Below are 26660 nucleotides of genomic sequence, written 5' to 3' on the forward strand. Positions count from 1 at the left end.
AGAGACTTATTCTATAAAGTTACCATCAGTTAGTAGCCGTAGCTGTTTTTCTCTGGAGAGTGACTGTGAAATGCTCAGGGAGATTAGAGAGGCTATTAAAATAAAAACTCAATAATAATAATGGGGGATTTCAATTATGCTCATATTGACTGGGTACATGTCACCTCAGGGCAGGATGCAGAGATAAAGTTTCTTGACCCTTTAAATGACTGCTTGGAGCATCTGGTCCTGGAACCCACCAGAAGAGAGGCAATTCTTGATTTAGTTCTAAGTGGAGCATAGGATCTGGTCCAAGAGGTGAATCTAGCTGGAACGCTTGGTAATAGTGACCATAATATATTTAAATTTAATATCCCCGTGGCAGGAAAAACACCACAGCGGCCCAACACTGGAGCATTTAATTTCAGAAAGGGGAACTACACAAAAATGAGGAGGTTAAACACAAATTAAAGGGTACAGTGCCAAAAGTGAAATCTCTGTAAGCTGCGTGGAAACTTTTTAAAGACATCATAATAGAGGCTCAACTTAAATATATACCCCAAATTAAAAAACATAGTAAGAGAACCAAAAAAGCCACGGTGGCTAAACAACAAAGTAAAAGAAACAATGAGAAGCAAAAAGGCATCCTTTAAAAAGTGGAAGTTAAATCCTAGTGAGGAAAATAGAAAGGAGCTTAAACACTGGCAAATGAAATGTAAAAATACACTTTGGAAAGCCAAAAAAGAATTTGAGGAACAGTTAGCCAAAGACTGAAAAAAAAAATAGCAATTTTTTTTTTTAAGTACATCAGAAGCAGGAAGCCTGCTGAACAACCAGTGGGGCCACTGGAGGATCGAGGTGCTAAAGGAGCACTCAAGGATAAGGCCATTGCGAGAAACTAAATGAATTCTTTGCATCGGTCTTCACGGCTGAAGATGTGAGGGAGATTCCCAAACCTGAGCCATTCTTTATAGGTGATAGATCTGAGGAACTATCCCAAATTGAGGTATCCTTAGAGGAGGTTTTGGAACAAATTGAGAAATTAAACAATAATAAGTCACCAGGACCAGATGGTATTCACCCAGGAATTCTGAAGGAACTCAAATGTGAAATTGCAGAACTACTAACTGTACTCAGTAGCCTATCATTTAAATCAGCTTCTGTACCAGATGACTGGGGGATAGCTAATGTGACGCCAATTTTTAAAAAGGGCTCCAGAGGTGATCCCGGCAATTACAGGCCCGTAAGCCTGATTTGGCAAACTGGTTGAAACTATAATAAAGAACAATATTGTCAGACATATAGATGAACATAATTTGTTGAGGAAGAGTCAACATGGTTTTTGTAAAGGGAAATCATGCCTCACCGATCTCCTAGAATTCTTTGAGGAGGTCAACAAGCCTGTGGACCAAGGGGATCTAGTGGATATAGTGTACACTATATTTTCAGAAAGCTTTTGACAATAAGAGGGAAGGTGCTCTTATGGATTGGTAACTGGTTAAAAGATAGGAAACAAAGGCTAGGTATAAATGGTCAGTTTTCAGAATGGAGAGAGGTAAATAGTGGTGTCCCCCAGGGGTCTGTTCTGGGACCAGTCCTATTCAACGTATTCATAAATGATCTGGAAAAAGGGGTAAACAGTGAGGTGGCAAAATTTGTAGATGATACAAAATTACTAATGATAGTTAAGACCAAGGCAGACTGCAAAGAGCTACAAAACTTGTAGCATGTCCAGATTTTGGTACATTTTCACAGGGATGGCAAAAGGCATATCTGACAACAGGGTGACTGCCCCTCACCAGCTTTCAATTCCATGTTCCAAAACATGAAGCTGTTTATTAGAGCATCTCAACAAAACAATTTTTAACATTGTCAAGATGTATTTTCCCTAATCTCATTCTTGAAAATGGCATTGAAAGGCCTTAGAGTTCTCTCCATAGGCATGTCCTTGCATGTCTTGCTGAGTCATAAGATGTAGTCCCTGACCCTTTCAATGGGTTCATTGTACAGTTGATGTCCCTTGATAGGCCATCAAGCAGGCTAGGCAGTGCTGATGCCAATCTGTCCGGGGGTGTCACCCAGATGCACAGCACAAGTTTGGAACTACAGACCTACCATACATATTTATAATTTACAATACAAAGATCATACAAACATGATTATCATACTTGGGAAGTATAACATTTTTGCAGATACCTTACATGGCACATCTGGCACAACTCATTGCAATTTTACAGTAGGGGTATTCATAATATCCTAAAGTGTTCCCCAGATTCCATACAGGGTCATACTGCCATCCTCTCCAAATGTGGAAACATACCATACAAATGTAGCTGACAAGGCAAACTTTACAAATACTTGTATTAGTCTCAATGCAAGTCTGCTTACTCTACTGCAGTGGTTCCCGAACTTTAACAACCTGTGAACCCCTTTCACTAAAATGACAAGTCTCACGAACCCCCTCCTAAAAATGAATATTTCCAGGGATTTTCTCCTTTACCTGAGTATAAATTATAAAAGCAGTGATCTTGGAAATATAAAATTTGTTTTTATGACATGCTTATTACACACTATTAATTATTATTTATCATTACAGTATTTTTATTACATTATGAAAATGGCAACACTGTTCCAAGATCTCACTTTCGTAGCTTGTATGACTTTGAATAAGCCTGTTATAAAACAAGGTTCCTATGTTTCATCAAGGAGTATCAGATGTGAAACAGCATAAAGGTATTTAAGAATCCAACTCAAAGAGTTCCTCCTACACAAGCAATCAGGTCTTGAGCAGTCCAGCAAACAACGCACGTTACAACAAAGCTTAAACTTGTTCTTCATAATAATTTAAAAAACAGTACTAGCTGCCTATTTAATTTTAAAAACAGCAAAAAATATCCACTTCCCTTTCCATTTCTTATAAGGAGTCTTGAAGTTTAAATCTCCTCAGTGTGATAGATATGCTTACTTTGATCTGCTTAGCTCTTGGAAGTCCAGGGCTCCGGGCTGCTAGCCCCGTGCTGCCCGGGGTCCCTAGGGACAGCTCTGTCCACCATTAGGGAAGTTTTCCCCCGAGAACCCTCTGTAACATTTCGTGAACCCCCAGGGGTTCATGAACCCCAGTTTGGGAACCACTGCTCTACTGCAAGTGACTCCAGACTCGCCCTTTTTTAGATTCTCTTTATTGGAACTACTGAATGTCAGATATTAGATCAATGTGTCTAGAAGAGTGTGGAAAGGCAAAGGCTTCCTTGTAGTTGTGGTATCATCTTCATTGCTTATTACCCCTAGTTCCTTTTTGAACATACATTTCACTCAGATTGTGACATACCAGGGTATAATCTAGATTAATGAGCAGCTGTGTCACCTCTGCCCTGCATTTTTGGATGCCTTGCAATGCCTTGCTGAAGTAGCTCCCACTTCGGTCATTCACAAACACCTTCCAGCATGCAAGCCATACCCTGAGTATCTGTGAAACTGAAGCCTGCCAGCCACAGTTGGGTTACAGTCTGGCTCTCACCAGCCTTGGTTATACTGCAGGGTGACCCCAACACACACCTGGTCCTGTATTGCCCATTCCTCTCCTGGACAATACAAAGTGTTAGGTATGTTATTTCTGTAAAAATAATATGCCAACTTATTTCAAATATTTTTTCAGATACTTCAATTTAAATACACTGGATTAGATAAAACAGTAAAACAGGTTTATTAACTCCAAAGAGAGAAATTTTAAGTGAGTACAATGAGGCATAAAAATCAGAAATGGTAACAAGAAAAATAAAACAACTCGTGTTTAAACTGTTAAATTCAAAGCAAAGTTTTCTCACCACATGCTTTCAGTAGTCTTACTGACCAAACTTCATAGGTCAGGACCCCTTTTCTCAGAGCCCAACAAAGATTCAATGACTGCAATGGGCAGGGAGAGAGAAGAAGGTCCCTCGGGCTGTTTGTCCCTCCTTTTTATAGTTTAATTCCCTCTCAAAAAACGTTTCCAGCTGGGTGCCAGGAGACAAAATGTCTGTGTGGAAGGATGTTCCATGCTGCTTTTTATCACCTGTTTGAGCTTCCTTTGTTTCCCTTCTTGCTTGATTACTCTGTTTACTGCTTAAAGGCAAATTAAGCAGGCCACCCATTCCATTGTTTAAGACAGACCTGTTTGCCAACCTCAGTTTGGAACACGTGTTAACCCCATACAGCAGAATCTTATAACTTCATATACAATGTTGCCACACATATTTTATCAGGATGATACCGATCAGCAAATTATGAGTTTTCAAATGATACCTTACAAGGCAAATGTGACGTAGTGCCCAGAGGGGCCACACTGAGAATGCTTATTTAGGGCAAACTGCAAGGAATAGGGCAGACAATCCCAAAATATTGGTGGTTTATTCTATAATTAGATTCACCAAGCCAGTAACCAAACAGCTTCTGTATTACCACATTAGTTACCAAGAATCCAAACTACAGTCCCCTTTAAGCAATCCAGCTTTTAGCTCCCATCCAGACAGCAAGTTTAGTAGAGTGAAATATTATTAAAAATCTTATTCAGCATACTTAAAGTTCTACCAAATCCAAGGGACCGGACACATTGCCCACCGAGTCAATGAATATTTCAGATCTTACCCAAATACATGCTTACAGCCAATTCTTATGAATAGGGCTGTCAAGCGATTAAAAAATTATTTGCGATTAAACACACAATTAATTGCACTATTAATAATAAAATACCATTTATTTAAATATTTTGGATGTTTTTGACATTTTCAAATATATTGATTTCAATTACAATACATTATACAAAGTGTAGAGTGCTCACTTTATATTTATTTTTATTACAAATATTTGCACTGCAAAAAAAAAAAAGAAATAGTATTTTTCAATTCATCTAATACAAGTACTCTAGTGCAATCTTTCTCATGAAAGTTGAACTTACAAAGGTAGAATTATGTACCAAAAAACTGCATTCAAAAATAAAACAAATGTAAAATTTTAGACCCTGCAAGTCCACTCAGTGCTACTTGTTCAGCTAATCACTCAAACAAACAAGTTTGTTTACATTTGCAGGAGACAATGTTGCACACTTCTTGTTTACAATGTCACCTGAGAGTGAGAAACAGGTGTTCTCATGGCATTGTTGTAGCCGGTGTCGCAAGATATTTATGTGCCAGATGCGCTAAAGATTCACATGTCCCTTCATGCTTCAACCACCATTCCAGGGGATATGCGTCCATGCTGATGAAGGGTTCTGCTTGATAACAATCCAAAGCAGTGCGGACCGACGCATGTTCATTTTCATTATCTGAGTCAGATGCCACCAGCAGAAGGTTGGTTTTCTTTTTTGGTAGTTCGGCTTCTGTAGTTTCCACATCGGAGTGTTGCTCTTTTAAGACTTCTGAAAGCATGCTCCACACCTCGTCCCTCTCAGATTTTGAAAGGCACTTCAGATTCTTAAATCTTGTGTTGAGTGCTGTAGCTATCTTTAGAAATCTCACATTGGTACCTTTTTTGCATTTTGTCAAATTTGCAGTGAAAGTGTTCTTAAAATGAACAGTGTGCTGGGTCATCATCCGAGACTGCTATAACATGAAATATATGGCAGAATGTGGGTAAAACAGAGTGGGGGACATACAATTCTCCCCCAAGGAGTTCAGCCACAAATTTAATTAACACATTTTTTTTAACGAGCATCATGAACATGGAAGCATGCCCTCTGGAATGGTGGTCAAAGCATGAAGGAGCATACAAATATTTAGCATTTGTGGCACGTAAAAACCTTGCAATGCCAGCTACAAAAGTGCCATGCAAATGCCTGTACTGACTTTCTGGTGATGTAAATAAGAAAAGGGCAGCATTATCTCCTATAAATGTGAACGAAATTGTTTGGCTTAGCGATTGGCTGAATAAGAAGTAGGATTGAGTGGACTTGTAGGCTCTAAAGTTTTACATTGTTTTGTTTTTGAGTGCAGTTATGTAATAAAAAAAATCTACATTTGTAAGTTGCACTTTCACAACAAAGAGATTGCACTACAGTACTTGTATGACGTGAATTGAAAAATATTATTTCTTCTGTTTATCATTTTACAATGCAAATATTTGTAATAAAAATCATATACATTTTGATTTCAATTACAACACAGAATACAATATATATGAAAATCTACAAAAACACCCAAAATATTTAATACATTTCAATTGGTATTCTATTGTTAAACCGTGCAATTAAAACTGTGATTAATCACAATTAATTTTTTGAGTTAATCGCATGAGTTAACTGAAATTAATCAACAGCCCCACTTCTTAACTAAATCTAAGATTTATTCATTAAAAGAAAGAAGAGAGTTGCTATGGTTCAAAGATCAATATACCTACAGATATGAGTAAAGTTCTTAGGTCAGTTTCATAGCAGATATGGTGAGGCTGCTGATTTGTAAAAGTCTTTCTGGAATCAGTTTAAAAGGTTATAATCCAATAGGTAGACCATGTGCAGAATTGGTTCAAATTCTTCCATGAGAATTTCAGGGTGAATCTAGAGTAACCTGGAGAACTCAGTCTGGTTACTTAGACTTCCCCTGTCAAAGTTTAAGTAGATCTGAGATAAAGAGGATCAGGCCGGAATCGTTCTTTATGGTTGCAGCCAGCCATCGTCAGAGCAGGGCCTGTCTTGGATGAAGAATAGGTAATGTATATTGTTGCTTTGAAGCTAATCTCTGTTTCCTATGCATAGGTAACTAGTTGTATTCATTAGCATACAGCAATTAACCATTTAAACAGTTCACGGGTAGTTTACCATGTGGAGTTACACATTTCAAAGAGAAATTAGGACAATAATATTATTACACCACAAGTTCCATCTAAATGATAATATCCCTTTTGGATCTCTGAATCAATAGAATATAGTCATGAAGCATTATGAGACAGGAACAGAACTTTAGCATCTACAAGCTAATTAGATCACATTGTTAAACTTCTAACAAAATATAGGTAAATGTAGATAACTACAATTAGCGTCTACCCTTTCATTCTCTAACAATATAAGCAAACCTATTATAGTTTCTATTCCATTCACATGTCTTTGATAACTAGCTGCAAGGAATGGCCCTGTTTATCATTGCAATACCTCCTGTTAAGCTGGTATGGGCCATTCACTGCTTGACCAGTCTGTCATTGTCACAGCATACTTTGTACAAAGATTATTACAATAGTGTAGGGTGTGAATACAGGGGTACATTCTGTCACAGTGTGGTATCATCTTCATTGTTTATTACCCCTAGTTCCATCCTGAACATACATTTCACTCAGATTGTGAAAGAAAACTGCTTTGCATTTTTCATTGGTAGTGGAATCTGAAATGGCTACCTACATAGGCAGAAGTCATGCTACAGAAATGTGTCACACAGCACAAGTGCATAATGATTCTAGCTGTAATGGTACAAAGCCCCTACTCCATGAAATTGCTTCACATAAGAGAACTATCAGGAGTATCGACTCTGTAACCACCATGTGTGACATATTTCTAGTGGGTGACAATACATTATCTGAATCCATACATAGATTACTACCTCTTATTTCATTGTCCAGAGCCAATGGTAAGTTTGAAGTTAAACAGTTTGGACTTTCAGCTTCAATTCCTGCAACAGCTCTGTAATATTTGTACCTTTTTCTCCTGTACCATAATTTTTGCATTTTGCTACATGTAATGTAACTGGAAGAGACATATCAGTAATAATTGTAAATATTACAGTAACCAAAACAACACAAGCATGTGAACTTCCCTTTAGAAAGCCCAAATTCTGAGTGTAGAAAATTTGAAGATGCTTCAGCAAACCTAGAGAATACTCTTGTGTTGGAATTTGTTCCATGAATCAATGTCCCTAAATTCTGCCACATTGCTTGTAGCAACTTCACCCTTAAGGTGTTTAGGGCCACTGCTGCTATTACTCTAAAGCTTGTTTCTGACCTGATGCCTGAGTGAAGCTATTTCTACTGAGTTCAGTGTGGCACAGGTGAAGTGTAGGAACCATTTGTTCTCCTTTTACTGCTTGCTGCAACAAAAGATGTTCCTAGGGCTTGAAACAACTGAGTTTTTGGCTAGGTATTATTCTGGTCCTTTGGGTAAAGAAGATATACCTCTAGATGGCATTACCTAGTTGATTCCACTCATTCCTGAAGCACCCTGTTGTATCCTGTTAGTTGCTGAAACCATAATCTTACCCTATGTTTTAAGTCACCTTTGCCTCAAGAGCCTTTGTCCTATTAGTGTGGCATCAATGCCAGTTTCTTTCACTATTCAAAATCTCAGCGTATATAAACTGCTATTGCCCTGTGTTCCCAATGTGTGATGACTGGGATGGAACTGCTTTACCTCTTAAAATGGCAACCTAGTTGTTCTGTGGTGAGTGTTCTTGGGGGAGTGTACTGTGGCACTCTCCCAAAAAGTTGCTTGGGCGATATGGGCAAAGGTAGCATGTCTGGTTTGCCAGCAAAGAGAAAGTGTCCAACATGCAGTATAAAAGGCAGCTTGATCCAAAAGACTGTCAAACTGGTCTTTTATTGAGTGAGAATTTCAATAAAGAAAAGAAATCTTTTAAAAAATGAACAGATGCAGGTACTTGTATTTGGTTTACATGGTGCAAATTATCTGTCGTCCCACTACAGGCCTCTTGCTGTTCACCCAGCTTGAAATGAGGAAAAGTGACACATCAGGTACTTGTTTATTAATGCCCCATTTTCTACCAGCTACCCTGTTACCATCATAAAAAGCCTCTGTGAGAAATGTTGCCTGTGCATCTAAAACCTTGATCTAGTTTACAGCCATAGATCAAATACATTTTGTGGAGCAGCCAAAATTACATTTATAATTATGATCTGTGAATTAGGACAATTTGCTAACTTTAGTGAAGTTGTACCAATGCTAGTCAAACAGAAGCATGAATAGGTATGCTAAAAATCCAATTTGTGTATCATAGATTTGAATGTAAGGGATCAGATTTCATAGTAGATATATTAGAAAGAAGCTCATAATAGCTTGAGGCAGGCAATTTGATTTTTTTCAATATGCAACTGATTGAAATCCAAGTACGCTTTTTACAAGCAAACATATTTCAGTAAAAATTGTTGGAATTTCTCTCTCTCCTAACAATAATATTGTGCGTCTAGTATGGATTTCATTTATGTATACTGCAAAAACTTTTATCTAAGGAAGTTTTACTGCTTTCAGACTAGCCATACTACCATGAGTTAGTCTATTTGTTAACAATTAATAAGAGCTGAGGATTCACAGTACTTTGTAAGATCTAGCTTTAAATGATTACTATTTATGCTTGGTTTACAACTGAGTTCTTAAATGTATTTAAATCTAAAACCTTGATGGATGTGCAGCATTCTGTCAGCCACTGGCAAAATATGAATGAGATACAACACCAATTAAACTTTTTTGCATATAGAAAAACTATGTTAAAAAAGTGTAACTGAAAATTAAGTGCAAAAAATAGCATACATGTAATTTTAAGGTAATTTTAAATGTCAGGAAATTTCAAACAACGATTTCCCAAAAGATTGCACATTTTCTAATGGATACAGGGTTTCAAATAAGACCACCATTCTACATACAGATCTCCCCTTTACCCAGATGAACATGTTTTCTGATACGATGGTAGATTTGCAAATTGCTGAACTGGAAATGAGCAGTTTGGTTTGATCCCCACACCAGCCTCCAGTTGGAGTGGCAAATGAATGTGCCTGCTCTCTATAGAAGAACAGTAGGGAAACTGCCCAGGGACATCTCTGAGCATAGTTCTATCTAGAACAGTTGTATGTAGTTACCACAGAGACCAGAGCACAGCACCCTAGAGAGCCAAATTCAGGAGCAAGTGGAAAGTCGAACTATAGAAGATTTTGTGAGAAGAGAGGAAAGATTATAGAATCACTGGATCAGGAAACAGCAAGGAGAATATATGGGCAGGAGAGGGGAAGGTAGAGGGGCAAAATAGATCAATGGACATTATGACGTGTATTACTGTTGGCAGCATCAGCAGACTCCAATCACGGAGGATATGTTTACACTGCAATGGAAGACTGGGCTCCTTTTTGAGCTCGAGCCCAAACTCACCTTCCGTCTGTATACAATTCTGTCTGACTCGGGCCAGCAAGTGGCCACAGCTAGGGAGGGAGCTCAGAAGCCTGTGATATGGTGGCCTGATTCAAGTCTGCTTACTACAGTGTAGAGCAGGGGACGGCAATCTCTGGCATGGGGCTCGCCAGGGTAAACCCCCTGGTGGGCCGGGCCAGTTTGTTTACCTGCTGCGTCCGCAGGTTTGGCCGATCGCGGCTCCCACTGTCCACGGTTCGCCGGTCTGGGCCAATTGGGGCAGCGGGAAGCAGCGGCCAGCACATCCCTCAGCCCGCGCCGCTTTCCGCTGCCCCAATTGGCCCGGACCGGCGAACCGTGAACAGTGGGAACCGCGATCAGCCGAACCTGCGGATGTGGCAGGTAAACAAACTGGCCTGGCCTGCGTGCCGGAGGTTGCCGACCCCTGGTTTAGAGGCTGGAGCATGGGTTTGGGGCCTGGGTCCAGAAAGTCTAAACCTTAGGATCACCAATTAGTGTGGACACTCAAGCCCTGGGCTTTCCAGCTCAGGGTCCATGGGCTCAAGACCTACTAACCCCTACCTTACATTGCAGGATACACATAACCTTAGTAGACACACCAAGCAAATTAACTCCCTTCTATCGCTTAAGGGGATTCCTATAGGTCAGGGTTGAAGCATAGTGGTGAAACTGTAGGGAAGCTTGCTACTGGAACATGCACCGTAATCATTGTGTGTATAAAATGAGCAGTTCAGACTCCAGTACAGAATTCAAATCCTATCTAATATAAGTGGTAAAAAGCCCTTCCCCTTCCTCAGATATCAACAGTTAAAACCCTCACCTCCACAACATTACACTAATGATTAAGTGTATGAAATATAACCTAAATTAAAGAAATGGAAAATGTCTACTCAGGACCTGCTTAGGGGTGGATGGGCTGGGTGTTGTCCCAGACCCTGCTCCAGAGGACTCCGTACACAGAATTTAGTGCCTGAGTCCCACCTGACCACCAAGAGCCAGCTGGGCTTACAGAGACAGTTGGCAGGCGAGCAGAGGCATCTGGAGAGGGCAAAGGAACCCGAGCTGCAGGGGGGCAGTTGGACAAACAGCCAGGTGACTCCTTTGGAACAGGGATGGCCTTCCTCCCCCTACTCCACTGCCTTGTGCAGCCACTGCTCCTGTTCCCCCACTTCCTCCTGGCCAAGCTGATCACTGGGAGCATCCTGTCTGCTGTGCAGAGCAGCAGGGATGGAGGGGAGGGCTGATGTCGGGGTCTGCCCCTCCCCCCACCCATGTACCCAGTCTCCACTGAGCTGGATGGCAGGAGAGGGGGAACCTGTCTGTGTTGCTGCCTCTCTGGGTCTGGAGTGGGAGCTGCCAGTGGCTGCTGCTGTCTGAACAAGCCTTTACGCTCCTGACTCTGAGTGCTTTCTTAAAGACATAGCGTACTGACACACTCACTCAGGCACACACACACACTGTCTCTCACATGCACACACACACACGCACGTTCTCTCACACACTCCCCTCAACACACTCACATGCTCTCTCTCACCACTCCCCAACACACACTCTCTCAAAATGATGCTCACACACACGCACGCTCCCACACACTTCCCCAACACTCACATACTCTGTCTCACATACACTCCCCCAAAACACACACAGTCTCCCTTGCACAATCCCCCCAACACACAATCTCTCTCACATGCACTTTTGTATTATTATTATTGTTGTTACTTCTTGGTACTTCCTTTCAAAATATGCAATGCACATATATTCTCTGTAATTTTATTCTTTCAAAGTTCATTAAGGATTACAGTACTGTTATTTTATTTTAGTTTTTGACTGGTCTGTGCATTTCATAATTTTATTTCTCTCTTATGCTTAAATTTAATTATTTGAGTAGTGAGTTCTAAAATGCCTAACCTGTCCTGGCTGGAGTAATTATCATTATTACTTTTATTACCATATTGTGCTTTGTCATTCATTATTTAAAGTGGTACAACCTACTAATAGTATCCTTCTAGAATGTAAATTTAGCTTGTACAAACCTTAGCAGTGCCAGCTTAAAAATAAATTAGCTAAACACATAACTTTAGACACTAGGACAGGGGTGGGCAAATTACGGCCCGGGGGCCACATCCAGCCCTCCAGACATATTAATCCAGCCCTCAAGCTCCCGCTGGGGAGCAGGATCCGAGGTCCCGCTGCTTCTGGGAGCTGCTTGAGGTAAGCGCTGCCCAGGGCCTGCACCCCTGACCCCCTCCCGTGCCCCAACCCCGATCCCACCCTCTGAACCCCTCGGTTCCAGCTCGGAGCACCCTCCTGCACCCCCAACCCCTCAGCCCCACCCCAGAGCCCGCACCTCCAGCTGGAACCCTCATTCCCCCTTTCCCTCTGCATCCCAACCCCCTGCCCCAGCCCAGAGCCCCCTCCCACACCCTGAACTCCTCATTTCTGGCCACACCCCAGAGCCGCACCCCAACCCCCAATTTCATGAGCATTCATGGTCCGCCATACAATTTCCATACCCAGATGTGGCCCTTGGGCCAAAAACTTTGCCCACCCCTGTACTAGGAAGATGAAGGTTGCTTATTTTCAAATTGTACTTTTAGTTATATCTGTAAAATACCTTAAAATTTGTACAAAAATAAATGTGGTTCCAAGACTGATACTAATAGTAATGATGGAGTCAAACGTTAGTGAGTCACGTATATGATTGTGATCAGATAAATGCCAAAATAATTAGAAAAATAAATTTCCCCTTCTTAATAAAAGAGGGAAAAAATCCTTAATTGAGTATGTTAAAATTAAGTAAATGCGTTTTTAGTGGAGTGAAAAACAATTGATTGTTAAAGCTCCAGAACTGATACTTCAAGGTTTGGGATTGGGCTATCTTCCTGTATTATCTCCTGATTGTTCTAAATTTGCATATACATTTAAAATATGGTTTAATTGGTGTTTGTATATGTATTTCCCCTTTCTTTCTATAGGAATTAGATACAGAGCTTTGGTCAGCTAATTTCTAAGATGTTATCTGCTAAAAAAACAGTTTTCAGGGGCTTAAGTTGCCCCTGGAATCACGGATAAAGTTGTCCCCCCAATCTGAAATGGCACCCCTGGTGAGCCAGGAGTGGCCACAGGGCTCCAGGAGAGCCCTGGGCTCTGGCAAGATGCAGTTCCTACGTGCAGGCCAAGCAGCAGGAACCTCAAGTCACAGCAACAGTGCAGAAGTAACGGTAGCAATACACTATATACCATGCCACCTTACTTCTGCGCTGCTGCTGGCGGTGGTGTTGCCTTCAGAGCGGGGCGCCTACTCAGCAGCTACTACTCTCCAGCCACCCAGCCAGTGCTTAATTTATGCTGGGACTGAGCCCTGGCATCTCTTTCAATTCAAATTAAGCATTAGGGGGAGGCAGCAGGACCCAGAGGTGATTAGGAGCCATGGGGGCCAAGGGCAATGAGGGGGGTGCTCACGGAGTCTAGGGGCGCCAAATTACAAGTTCGCCCAGGGCACCATTTTCCCTAAGGCTGACCCTGTGTCCACTCTAACTGGAGGAGTTCAAAGAGTCGCTATGTATCAATGAGAGCTAAAAGGGAAAAACCTCTCCATTTAAAAAGCAGGGGGTGGTGGTCCCAGGATACTGGAATCTTGCCTCTGGCATTTTTACTTGTGCCTTTAGAGACAATACAGGGAGTGACTGACATAGAGACAATACAGAATGCCTTCCCCTTCCCTTTGGACTGCCACAAAAGTCCTTACTCTCTCAGATTCAACAGGAACAATCATTGCAATCTGTATCCTAACCCTAGCTCAGCTCCCACTGGTGATAAGTGACATAGGCCCTACGCATCTGCACTTTGGGCTTTTTGGAAGAGTGGATGAGGGTTTAACAGTAGCTAACAATTTAGCACCATTTCAAGCGAAAGGAATCCAAACAAATAATCCGTGCTTGGAGTCCCGCCCGGCAGTGCTTGGGCTGGGGGTGGACTTTTTTTTGGCCAAGGAGGCAGTGGCACACCTCTGCTCTTAGGAAAGACCCCAGGGGTTCTGTGGCTCTCCAAGCCGCGCAAGGGAGGCTGATGTTCCTTTTAAGGACTTTAGGAGAAAGATGCGCCCTGTGCCTATAGTAAACTGGAGGGCACTCAGGGTCTCTCCACGTGGGCACTCGGCTGAAGGTGGGGGGAGGAAGGCTACTTGCTGGGCTAGTTCGGGAGCTATCCCCGCTTCGCTCCGCGAGCCCGTTCCCTCCGCTCGCGGCGCGCAGAGGGGGCGCTGCAGAGCACCGCAGGCGCGGCGCGGCCCAGCCAAGGTGCCAAGGCGAGGCCGGCGCGTCCTTCGGGGGCGCTTCTTTTACCTGCCGCCAGGTGGGGTCGGGCCGCTGCGTCCCGGGAGAGGGAGGGACGCTCGGAGCCAGGGCGTGAAGAGCGGAGCCGCCAGACTGCGCTGCAGCGGGGGAGAGTCGGTCCGGGCGAGTAGCGGCAGGTAAGAGCCGCGCGGTTGGGAAAGCGAGAGCCGGGCGAGGTTCAGTCCCCGCTCGGCATTTGTGGGTGGCGAGCGGCGCCGGGTGGTGCAGCTGTCGGGAGCTATCCCCGGTGCGTGTCGGAGCCGCTAAGCGGGGCGCGGGTTGGGCGCACGCAGCCAGCCAGGGCCCCGCTGCTCCGGCTGTGGGGGGAGCCCCTCCGCGCCCCCGCTCCAGTTAGGCTGCCGCGGGGGAACTGGGCTGCGGCGGGCACGTCCCAGCCCCGGCCTTTCCGGACACTCATCCCGGGGCACGCGGAGCTGAACCCCTAACCCGGGCGTAGCGAGTTCGTTCCCCCGCGGAGAGGAGGCGGCGGCTCGCGGCCCCAGGGCTGAAGCAGCTGCCAGAGGCTGGCTGACATGCTGGGGGTGCTGGCGACGGGGAGAGAAATGCGGTTCAACCAAATTTCCCTCCGCCTCTCGCTTGGCTGCCTCGGGGTGACGCGGATTTGGTCTCGAGACAGCGGCTTCTTCAGATTGTTGTGGTTTTCGGAGCCTTCCCAAACTCCCGGGGAGGGGGCGGGGAGGAGCTGACGGGAGCGTTCAAAAGCCCTAGCGGAGCGCCGGAGGCTGTCTCCAGCTCCAGTCCCACCGGAGCGGCGGCGTTGCTGGGGGTTGCCACTGATCTCTCGCTTCCCCACCCCTTTTCTCTTGGTTCCCAGCCATGGAGGGGCGAGAAGATGCCGAGGGCAGCTGCGATGTAGCTTTTGCTGAAGCTCAGAGATGGGTGGAGGTGAGAGGATTTTTTTTTTAATTGTCTTGAGTGGTTGCCTTGCTTTATACCTTGGGTCTTATACACTAGCTGCTAAACATTCCCCATAGATCTGGGGACTCCCCTTCGCTGATAAGGTGGCGTCCAGCGCTGATGGAGCTTAGGTGCTTGTAAACTTTAGCGTTTGTCGGTCTCTAACTGCTGGAGAAAGAAATGCCCACTGCTCTTCAAGGTGAAGGTATCCCTGCTCCCGGCCTTTCCACGCGGTTTGTTTGTTTTCCATTGATGCTGGCTGGGCGTTTCAAAGGAAACAATAGGGTCCACATTCTTCTAGTAGAGAATCTGATGAGCTCAAAGCCTGGACGGGGGGAGAAGGCTGCATCTGTGGGCAGGACTGAGGTTGTCTGACCCACTTGGTTTGTGAGGGCTGCGAGTTCAGAGCAAGTAACTGAAGAGAAGCTACGCTGTGAACCGAAGGTGTGTGTGTGTGTGTGTGTGTTTTTTTTTTAAATGTATTTGTTTTAGCGGGTAGTTGAGGGAAGCTTGGCCTGCAAAAGGCTTGCTTACAAACTTTCTAACTTCATGAATAGTTGCAGTTTATTATAGGTAGAATGTGTTATTAAAAGCTTCCGTGTCTCATAACCATTTAAACTTTTTAAAAACAAAAACAAACCCTTCCATCAAAGGATACCAGAGCTTTACTCCTGTAATTACTATTTAAACTTTTTTCGTTCTTTTCCTGGGACAGCTTGATCTAATCACACCTCCCCCGCCCACCACCAGTCTCCCGGAAATTATGGATAACCTGTGTCTGTGTGAGTTGTAAACTCGGATTCTTGGTTAATAGAACTTGTTTATGTATAGACTGATACCAAGACTTCTCTAGCTTATGCCTGTGGTCACTGTGCAGAACAGTATGTAAAGGGAGGGTTGTTCAGCGGGTGATCTAGAGTGTGCATATTGCCAGTGTGAATTACAGTGAGTAATGCGATTGGTGTAGTTTATCCCTGACATACAATTGCAAAGTATGTGTTTAAGGCAAGTTACTGTTTAAGATGAGTACACTAACTTTAGTGCATTTCTGTAAACTTTAGAGAGACTAATACTCTGGCTCCATCTTCAATCATTTTGTATGTTTATAAAGAACTCTAATTTTTTTAAGTGTATATAGCAACTTATAATTTTTTGACTGTACACATGCTTCAAAATACTTATTTTTAAAAACGAAATAGTCAAAGAAACACCTTTAATTTTTCCTTTGTTTACTTGTCAAATCCTGGGTTCAGGGTTCTCTCTTTCCTGTTTGCAAATTGATGACATCCTAGTGCCTAAAAACTATGCAGGAGTTGCAGAGGATTATCAATTCAGGACATGGCAAGTAAATGAGATGGATTTTTTTTAATTAATGTCTAGTTTGCATCAATTTAGGGGTTTAAAGTAATTTTTAAAGCACTTCTGTATTCCCGCTTTAAGAATAGTTATTTTAAAGTCAGTGCAGTTTATACTTAATTACATTAACTCACTTGAACAAAAGCATATTTGGAAACCTAACTTTAAAAAAAAAATATTTCCATTTAACATTGGATGGTCATACCAATTGAAAAAAGTCCTCTCTTCTACTGGTAGTAGCAAACAGAGAGGAGCAGCAAGTATGAAGTATTTGGTGGTACTTGCATAGTGTAAAAACAGAACTTTAAACTTCTATTTAGCTTGTGTGATGTAATATAAATATGCTTCGCTTCCAAATTATAAATTCTTTATTAATTTATTCTTTAGCACTTAGTAATCTGACCTGCCAGGATAACATTCAGATTTTAAAATATAAAATGTTTTCAACCCCTTTATTATAAACTGTTTAAAAAATAAGTCATTTTATGTTCAGGGCAAATGTAAATTTAAATGTATTTGCTTTGAAATTTAAGCTTTGCTTTAAACCAGTTATAGTCTCTTTTGTTATGCGTTGTTTTTAATTAAATCCCGTTACAAAAAATACACAGAAGTCACTTGGTACTAGTAACTTTGGCTATATCCGTTAACTTTACGCGGCCAATATCTAAGAGAAAAGTTTCCTGATAAGATAAACTTTCAACAGTATTATGTTAATACTAGGGAACTTCAGTGTGCACCAGCAGGCCAGTTAGCGTGCAACATGTTGTTGCATGTTAGAATTCACACCCATCTAGTGTGCATTGCTGCCACTGTGTAGACAAGCCCTTAGATCTGAAACTTGTTGCCTTTGGTTAAGTTAACACTAACAATTCATTACTCTGTGAAATCCTAGTGAAAATACAGCAATATGAATCTATTAGACAGTAACATTTAAAAATAGATCAACCTTGGTGGATGCTATTGGGTGCTCTGCATTTCTGAAAATCAGGCAGGTTTGCAAATATGTATCCAGGAGCCTCTAGTTAGGCTTCTATTTTTGAAAATCTTGTCTACATCTTTAGCTCAACAATTTTCTTGCAGTTTAAACTTAGTTTCTTTGTTAGAAATGCTTGCTTTGAGGCATTTTTTCACTTTGCAAAGCGAAACCTTGTAACACTGGAGGAAGATGAAAGGATACACAAAGTAGCTAGTGTTTGTGTATCTTAAAGAAAACATTTTGTAAACTGCAGTTTATTGCCTTTTGCGGTGAGTCCTCCATTAGCTGAGATTTCAGTACTTATTCTTTTGGCATAATCTTTTTACATGATGAGGAGAAGAAGAAAGGAAAGTTGTTTAAAGTAGTGCTAATGCTAGTAAGGGGAAGGTCACTTTTGACTACGGAGAAACAGTACGTTCATTGAGAATGCAGGCCTTATCAGTAAAGGACATATATATTTCACCAAGAACAATTTTCAGTGAAATCTGGACAGAGTTCCATGTTCTAAAGTATTTCTTTGCTGAGCACAGAATTCAATATTCCAGTAGGAGATTGATTAACCATTTTCAGAGAGAACATAAGAACAGCCATACTGGGTCAGACCAAAGGTCCATCTACCAAAGGTCCAGTATCCTGTCTACTGACAGTGGCCAATGCCAGGTGTCCCAGAGGGAGTGAACTTAACAGGTAATGATCAAGTGATCTTTCTCCCGCCATCCATCTCCACCCTCTGACAAACAGAGGCTAGGGACACCATTCGTTACCCATCCTGGCTAATAGCCATTAATGGACTTAACCTCCATGAATTTATCTATCTAGTTCTTTTAAACCCCGTTATATCCTAGCCTTCACAACCTTCTCAGGCAAGGAGTTCCACAGGTTGACTGTGTGCTGGGTGAAGAAGAACTTCCTTTTATTTGTTTTAAATCTGCTACCCGTTAATTTCATTTGGTGACCCCTAGTTCTTATATTATGGAAACAAGTAAATAACTTTTCCTTATTCACTTTCTCCACACTACTCATGATTTTATATACCTCTATCATATCCCCCCTTAGTCTCCTCTTTTTCAAGCTGAAAAATCCTAGCCTCTTTAATCTCTCCTCATATGGGACCCGTTCCAAACCACTAATCATTTTAGTTGCCCTTTTCTGAACTTTTTCTAATACCAGGTATCTTTTTTGAGATCAGGAGACCATATCTATATGCAGTATTCAAGATGTTGGCGTACCATGGATTTATATAAGGGCAATAAGATATTCTCAGTCTTATTCTCTATCCGTTTTTTAATGATTCCTAACATCCTGTTTGCTTTTTTGACTGCTGCTGCACACTGTGTGGACGTCTTCAGAGAACTATCTATGATGACTCCAAGATCTCTTTCCTGATTAGTTGTAGCTAAATTAGCCCCCATCATATTGTATGTGTAGAGCTAGATGGTTTTTGGAGCCTCCTAATTTTTTCAGTGGCAGAGAATAGTTTGTATGAGCACAAAATGAAAACCATTTTCAGGCATCCTTATGCAGACAATTTTCTAAACCAGAGCACAGTAGAGCATTCAGTTTATAGACCATTACAGCTGAGACCTCTGGAGTCCCCTGAATCTATACAATAACAGCCATTGCCAGTCACAACTATACAAAGTTTGGTTTTAATTTCACATCCTGGTTGGATAGGTGAGAGCCAATCGCAGTTAGCATAAATTGCTGATGTGAGAAATACGATCTTCAAAATCAGAGGGGTAGCCCTGTTAGTCTGGATCTGTAAAAAGCAACAAAGAGTCCTGTGGCACCTTAAAGACTAACAAATGTATTGGAGCATAAGCATGCATCTGACGAAGTGGGCATTCACACACGAAGCTTATGCTCCAATACATCTGTTAGTCTTTAAGTGCCCCAGGACTCTTTGTTGCTTTTTAAATCTTCATAATATTATTACAATGGGGTAGAGGTATCCCTTCCCAAGGACAAGGTCATGCAGCAAGTCTGTGGCAAAGCCAGGAATAGTGTAGAACTCTGCTCTCTTAACATCCCGAGTTTTAACCACAAGACCATCCTTCCTCTCTTCTAACTAGGAAATCTGAATAGCTCTACTTCTCCTGTTGAACTTAGTATGGTTCCTGAGATGCCTGCTACTGTAAAGATAGTCTAAGGGATCAAAGGATTAGACTGAGTTTGATAGATGCAAGCTTAAAACTCTTTCCTTCCCCACTGCTTCAAGATGTGTGAGTAGACTACTTCCCTCCCCAACCTAAAGACTCTTTCTAATGAATCTGGGTGGAAAAAGATATCTACTTACCACCATAGATGGTAATGTCAGGTGTAGGGATAGGAAGTGAGCCTTTGGTCTGCCCCTTGAAGTTTTCAGAAGGAAGGGTGGTTCTGGATTGCTAATGACTCCACTGGAATACATGCAGGTAAAGCAGCAGAGATATCAATTGTCTTATAAAACTACCATTTTATTTGAGTTCCACATTTGAAATGAAACCAACTCTCCAGATGAACTTCTCAGTTTGAAATTGTTTGTTGACACAGTTTGAATCCTAACCAGCAAAGGTCAAGTATTATTTGCCCTACGGGTCTCTAACTAGAATATAATGATTTTTTATAATAGTAAATCTCAATTTGGCAGTAATCCATGCAGATCCTGTTTATGGGGGGAGGGGGGGGTTCTTAAAAGAACAAAGTTTCACTTTAGTGGCTTATGTGACCTGTAGATCTATGACACAACTTTGACTGATCCACTTAAGTGAACATAGAAGTTGGGTCAAGCAACGTTCAGCATTGCAAAATGTCAGGGGGCCTCTTGTGACCTATGTCTGTGGATTTTTGTCCCCCTTAATGAGTGGATCTAGAGTTCTAAAAATAGTTACACATTCTGAGAACCATTAACTGGGTTTGTTAGATGTATGGTCACCAAGAATGTTAGAGTTATAAGGAAGATCAGTTCTGTGCTACACTTCTTGTGCAAGAGTATTGCAATGTAGCAGTGATGTCAATTAGTGATCTAAAATTTTATTTTAGAGTACTTTTTATACTGCAGGTATCTTAAAACAAAATCCTACATATTTCATTTCAGTGTTAGTGGCAGAATGTTTCATCTTTAAGATTGGTCGTCTTTTAACGAGTAAGTTCGGAGTTAGTTAAAATAACCTTCCAATTTGGGCGTACTGTCGAAGGATTGAGTCCAATGAAATAGTCGTTTAACATGTGGTCACCAAATGACTTTGTTTGTGGACCTTGTTATAAAGCCAGTATGTCTACCGTTTATTTTCATGGCTTCTGCCAGTGCAGTAAATGTATTTCCTGGGATGTATTTCCTGCATTTTCTGAAAGATCCTCCCTCCCTCATTCTTTTCAAGCATGGATCTAATATATACAGTCTGGTTCAACAGATGGGACAAATGAGCGTAGAGATGGTAGGCATTCCTTCTCATTTCATTGCCTAGAGGAAGGTGATCTGAGCAGACTATTAGTTACCTCAATTGTGCTAACCATAGTGAAAAGGTTTTGCCTGGCTCCAAATAAAGTATGCCCAGGTTGCATGTTGAAAGCCCATCAACGTCCTGAATGTTTTCAGAATGAAACTGTATAGTCGAAAAGTAAAATCTGTATGTTGTGCTGCCTGTACTATATCTATTATTGAGTAATTCTATGATCAAACCATAAAACCTGGGTGGGCTAGTTTCTGGAGACCTTTTTATAGCTGTGCTGTCAAGTCTTGGCTGGGTTCTGAATGCCTACATAAGGGATGGATTTAAGCCTCTATTAAGTAAAAGCATCAATATTTCATTTTTTGTGTGTGTGTAGACTCTTGGCCATGGGTACTTGCATGGAATAAATCTAAACTTATCCAATTAAGGCATGAACATGGACTGCCACTGCAAGATATACACTTTAAAGTAAATAGTGATGAAAATAAAATTTTAAAAGTAACTTTACTCTGATCTATTCAAAACTATGAAAGTGACTGTCAGGAATTTCATACAGCAGAGATGGCAAGAATATTTCAGAACATGATGGCTCAGCTCTTCTTACATTTAGCTGAAATTCTCTTTTCTCAGTAATGCAGTGTCACAGAGCTGTGTGTGTGTGTTTGGAAGTGTCAGGGAGAACTATTGGGATGGTAATTTTGTTGTTTGAGAATATAAAGGTATTTTAATGAATTGGTAAGTTTTTTTTTTTTTTTTTTTTTTTTTTTTTTTACACATTTTAGTCAGGATTTTGTATAATGTTTGTTCCTTGTCTTCACAGTTCTGTAATGTGTGCATATAGAACTTTAGTTGAATTTGCAGTGCTTCTCAGTAGGTTTTGCAGACATGTATTTGTTTCTTTTATTCATGCCTTCGCATTTTTTGGTATTGCTGTGAAGTCTTACCACCAGATGCTAACGTTCAGCATTTTTAGGAAGATTTCCTAAAGCTGCTGAATATCACTAGCTGTACATCTACACTTTCTAATATTTGGGATATGTAACATTCTTTCTTTAGTTGATCTTTTGGACTAGACTGATGTGTTTAGATTATTTACTTGTAGGTTTCTTTTGTTCTGAGTTAGTTAGCCAAGCTACCAGCTACAGTCAATCATGGAACTATTATTACTCCTCTGCTTCTGTGTTCTTGAACTGTGACCCGAACCTTTCATCAGCTTTGTGGGGCCACTTATATTTTCCTTCCACAGTTCAGGAGTGAACAGACATCAGATAATATCTTCCATACTCAGTGCTCTTGTTAGTTTTTTGGATACTGGAATAACTTCCTTCATCTAACTCCTTTTTCTCTGTCAAACATTTCAAAACTTTGGATGAAAAAAGAAGTTTTTAATGAGCACTTGGGTGTATAATATTTAATACAACCTTGCAGAGTTGTGGAAAACACTTGGATTCTATTGTGTTATAGAAACCAGACACATTCCAGCTGTTTGTTGTAACCACTGCTCCCTTTCTCTAGACTTCCTTATAGCAGTAAAGTAATCTACTAGAGAACAGAAGTAAAAGGCAAAAGTGGTTATGAGATATGTGTAGGAAACTTTTTTTAAAACATGACTAACTTTTCCAGTTTTTAAGTTACTTACTGTTGTGTAAAAACTACCAATATTCACAGAATCAATATGCTACAAATACTTCTGTTAGTTTAAACAAATGTACTTCCAATATCCTATATGTTGGAGAAATTGTTTCAGGAAGCTGTTTCTGTTTTGGGATCCTTGCACATTGTCGTTTTAAAAATACCTAGCTTTATAGGACTGCAGTATATACTCCTATTTTAAACAGTGATTTTTCCTTTTACCCTTTGAATTCTGTAAGAAATGATGAGTGTAGCTAGTGCTAGGAGCTTTTAATGAATAGGAAAATCTCAGATTTAACTTTGGTGCAAGCCACGACACATGAATAAAGTAGGTGCTAATTTTGGTTGATACTGGTCTATAAATCTTATTTTTTATATCTCATCAGTGTCCTGGAAAATTACTTTTTAACCTTACTGCACTGTTTTGAGTGTGGAGTCTGAAGTACTTGGTGTTCTCTAAAGGATAAAATCATAGTGAGGGTCAGCTTGTTTGATGGCGAGTGTGCTGTGTGTTTGAATGATGTATTTTTATAGCAGCCAACTGGAAGGGCCCTAGCTTATTCTCTGGAGAGAATCTGTGATATCTTAATTGAAAATAAAGCCAGTATACTGTTTTGAGGAAATACCTTTTCATTCCACTAAACAAAAGAACCAATCTGTGAGTCTTTAAGATCAGTGACATGTAAAATGGACACATTAAATTTATTAGATGAATATTTTAAGAAGATTAATATTGTTGAAGCTTTCTGAAGCATAACATATTCAAAGTATTATTAATCCAAAGATCTCAAATCATCTGATTTACTTATAAATTGGCTTCAGCTATGGCAAAAGTTGAGTTGCTGGATTTTTTTTTTTTTTTAAACTGGAATCCCTTTGTTTAGGAAATGATACATTCTTCTATCTGGCTTGCTGATTCTGAATGGATCATTTCAAGGGCCCTCAGATCTAGTCATCAGTCTTCTTTGCTACTCTTCATTATCAATACCTCCTTTATTTTTACAGAAATTTTTGATGAAGAAATATTAAATAGAAATTTTATTTGTGTAAATAACCATTCTGAATGGAAGTTTATTACAGCTGATTGGAAAGTGTGTGGTTTTTTTTTTTTTTTTTTTTTTTGGTCCCATGGAAAACTTTAACAGCTCTTTTCTTAGCAACCAAAAATTGTTGTTTTACTGATTTTTTGGGGGGGGAAGGGAATCAATTTTCAATTAAAGCAGATGCTTTCAGTGAAAAATTGTCCTAGAAAAAAATTAATTTGATAAAAAAAAACACATTTTTTCATTGAAACTTTTTGGAGAAAGTCTTATATCTTTAGATTTGTTCTCAGTCCAAAGATTGCAGCTTGGTAAAGCAGGAATGTCCATCTGTTTTTATTTATGTGAGGAAGGCTCTGTAATTATGAGCTAGGTAGGAAACGAAACCAGCAGAGAGCTAATGAAAAGGAAGAAAGCATTACTGTGACAGTAGCTCTCCCTGCTGCTCTACAGGTATGCTCAGTGACAGGGTAGCCTCTGGAGGAGCTTTATAATGAACCAACTTAATAATGCTATGGATTGGCACACTAGCAACCACTGTTGAAACAGATGAAGGTTCAGTTATGGAGGTGGCAATTTATTATATTAATTTGTTGCATTTCAGTGGAGATGGGGGGGGGGGGGTGGGGAGATGGATACTCCAACCTCAGATATCTCTGGTGGTAACTCATTTAAATGTGTTCTCTTCCCTCTATACCCAAACAGAGAGACTGGGTTCTCTATCATGTATGGCAGGGTGTTGAGGTGAGGACTTAGTTCCCCATTCGTGGGAAGTAGTAGGATATTAGGAGGGGAGGGAGAACTCTCAGGGACAGGTATGAAATCAGATTAGCATAAACAAGTAAATTCTACCCGTAGAATCCCTGTGCTTTATTTCCGTCACTTGGACTGCTTATTTTGTATGGGAGGTGATTGGGTTTAAATGTATTTAGAAGCACATTAAAAAAAACTTCACATTTTACTGCAAAACTAGATTCATGCTTGGCTGCATGTCTACTGTATTTTGAGTGTTCTTGGTCACAACTGGCATATAGTTGCAGCATGTGTCCCTGGCTCACTTCCTCCTATTATTTCAGTCACTGCAGGCATATAGTGGGTAAACATTGAGAGATAGGGAGGGACATAATTTACAGATGTTAAAACAAGGACAAAGTTTGAATTTGCGTAAGGGAATGCAAATATAATGAAGGCATTTATAGAGGGAGTGACGTGATCTGAACAACAAGTGAGGGAGATTAATTTGGCAGCAGCATTTTGGATGAACAGGATAGAGTAAGTTGGGTATTCTGTAGATCAGGTAAAACGACGTTGCCACCTTCCCCGTAGTGTTGCCAGTTTTGGTTGGAGGTATTCTTGGAGGTTTCATCACATGATATAATCTCTAATTAAAGATGAATCTGTAATTCCTGGAGACTCCAGGGCAATACTGGAGGTTTGGTGACCCTACTTTCCCATGAATTGATGTCTTTTAAATAAATAAAAATAGAACCTGCACATGCAAAATTAGCTCAGTTGTCTTTCTTTTCTGGGATTCTACACTCTTACATTTTCTGTAGTAGTTAAACACCGCAGTGCTGAACTATGGCTGTAGAAATGTCTAAGAAAGAGAAAAGGGAGTTGCACTAAACTATCCGGGGGAAGACCAAGTCATGGGAAAGGGTTTCAAGTCTGTCAAATTCCTCTGTCCCCCTCTTATTTTGGGTCTGTCTTTGAATGAATAAAACACATTCTTATATTTAAATTAGGGTCTTGTATTTCCCTGAATAATTTTAATAATGAATTTGATCAAAATAAAAATATCCACTGTGTTATGCCTCTAACAGAATTTGGTGGTCTCCTTATTGGTGGGCTAGCATATCCATGTAGAGTTCTGGGAACAATAAGACTGGCATGAGCTCAGTTTACTGGAAGAGGGAGCAGAGGCAGTTCCCCTCCAGGTGCTGGTGCAAGCATTTGCCCTCCTTCTCCAAGGCAGGAAATGCACACACTTCAACTTCCGTTGTTTCTTTTTGAGACCGTGCGCTTTCTGTCTGGTAGGAGCCATAATCTTTAGTGTGTGTAGGTGGTGGGTGTGCCACACACAGAGGCCCAGTCAGCACAGTAAGTCTTTTCTATGCTTCAGGATTAATCAATCTGGGTAGCATTTGTACCGTGTTTAAATTGTGGCTATCTGACCACAGACAGCTCCAGATGTTTAAGATTTTGTTGAGATCTACTGATGAAAAGCACTATATAAGGGCTAGGTATTTTTATTATATTATGATAGCCAGAATTTGAGGCCCTTGATTCTTTGAGACTTTTGGCTTTAGAAACTTAATTTTGACTGGATATAAAATAGCTAATTTCACTCTTCTCAGGAGTCTGGCTCATAGGAAACTGTTTTCCTGTTCTTGTTTACTTTGGGTGAAGAGTTTTAATGTATGGAACTATTATGTCCAATCTATCACTTTGTCCTTTTTTCTTCGGTTACCAAAATTGTTAACCCAGAGCAATAACACCGACTTTTCAAATGTGGCAGAAGCATGTGACAGACTTTCTCCTTTAAAAGTTTACATTCTTGATTGTAAAATGGATTATTTTGACCATGAAATGGAATATCTGATAATAGTTTCTTTTTAAAAGATTGCTTGAATCAATTCTTCTTTGGGGGTATGTTTGTAATTGACTTTCCATGCTCTTTCTTCCCTATGGCATGTGGATAGCTCTGTGGCAGAGGAAATAAGAACTCTGTAAACATTGCTAAGATTAAATTCCTTCCCTTCACCCCTTTAGTTTCAAAATAGTGTCATAATGTTGTGATGTGGGAAGAAAATAAGTGAATTTGAAGGAGGCGTGAATAAGCGGAGCATTACTTGCTCATCGCTAGTCAGATGGTTAGCATCATGA

At 40.8% G+C, this 26660-nt stretch overlaps 1 protein-coding gene across 13 annotated transcripts in view; it reads left to right on the top strand.

The window, feature by feature from the left end:
- The first annotated feature begins 13368 nt into the window (after positions 1 to 13368).
- The window catches only part of LMO7 (LIM domain 7), a 185301-nt gene continuing 172009 nt past the window's right edge, over positions 13369 to 26660 (top strand). For 3 of the 13 annotated variants that reach the window (XM_054011500.1, XM_054011497.1, XM_054011508.1), the window contains exons 1-2: positions 14413 to 14554; positions 15257 to 15327. In XM_054011500.1, coding sequence (XP_053867475.1) covers positions 15259 to 15327 — 69 coding nt within the window. In that variant the 5' untranslated portion in view covers positions 14413 to 14554; positions 15257 to 15258. Of the gene's footprint in view, positions 14559 to 15256; positions 15328 to 26660 lie in introns of all 13 variants that reach the window. The other 10 variants (XM_054011460.1, XM_054011467.1, XM_054011491.1 and 7 more) reach the window with 9 other exon arrangements.

Source organism: Malaclemys terrapin, chromosome 1 (genome assembly GCF_027887155.1).
Source record: "Malaclemys terrapin pileata isolate rMalTer1 chromosome 1, rMalTer1.hap1, whole genome shotgun sequence".
In the NCBI taxonomy this organism is placed as follows: Eukaryota; Metazoa; Chordata; order Testudines; family Emydidae; genus Malaclemys; species Malaclemys terrapin.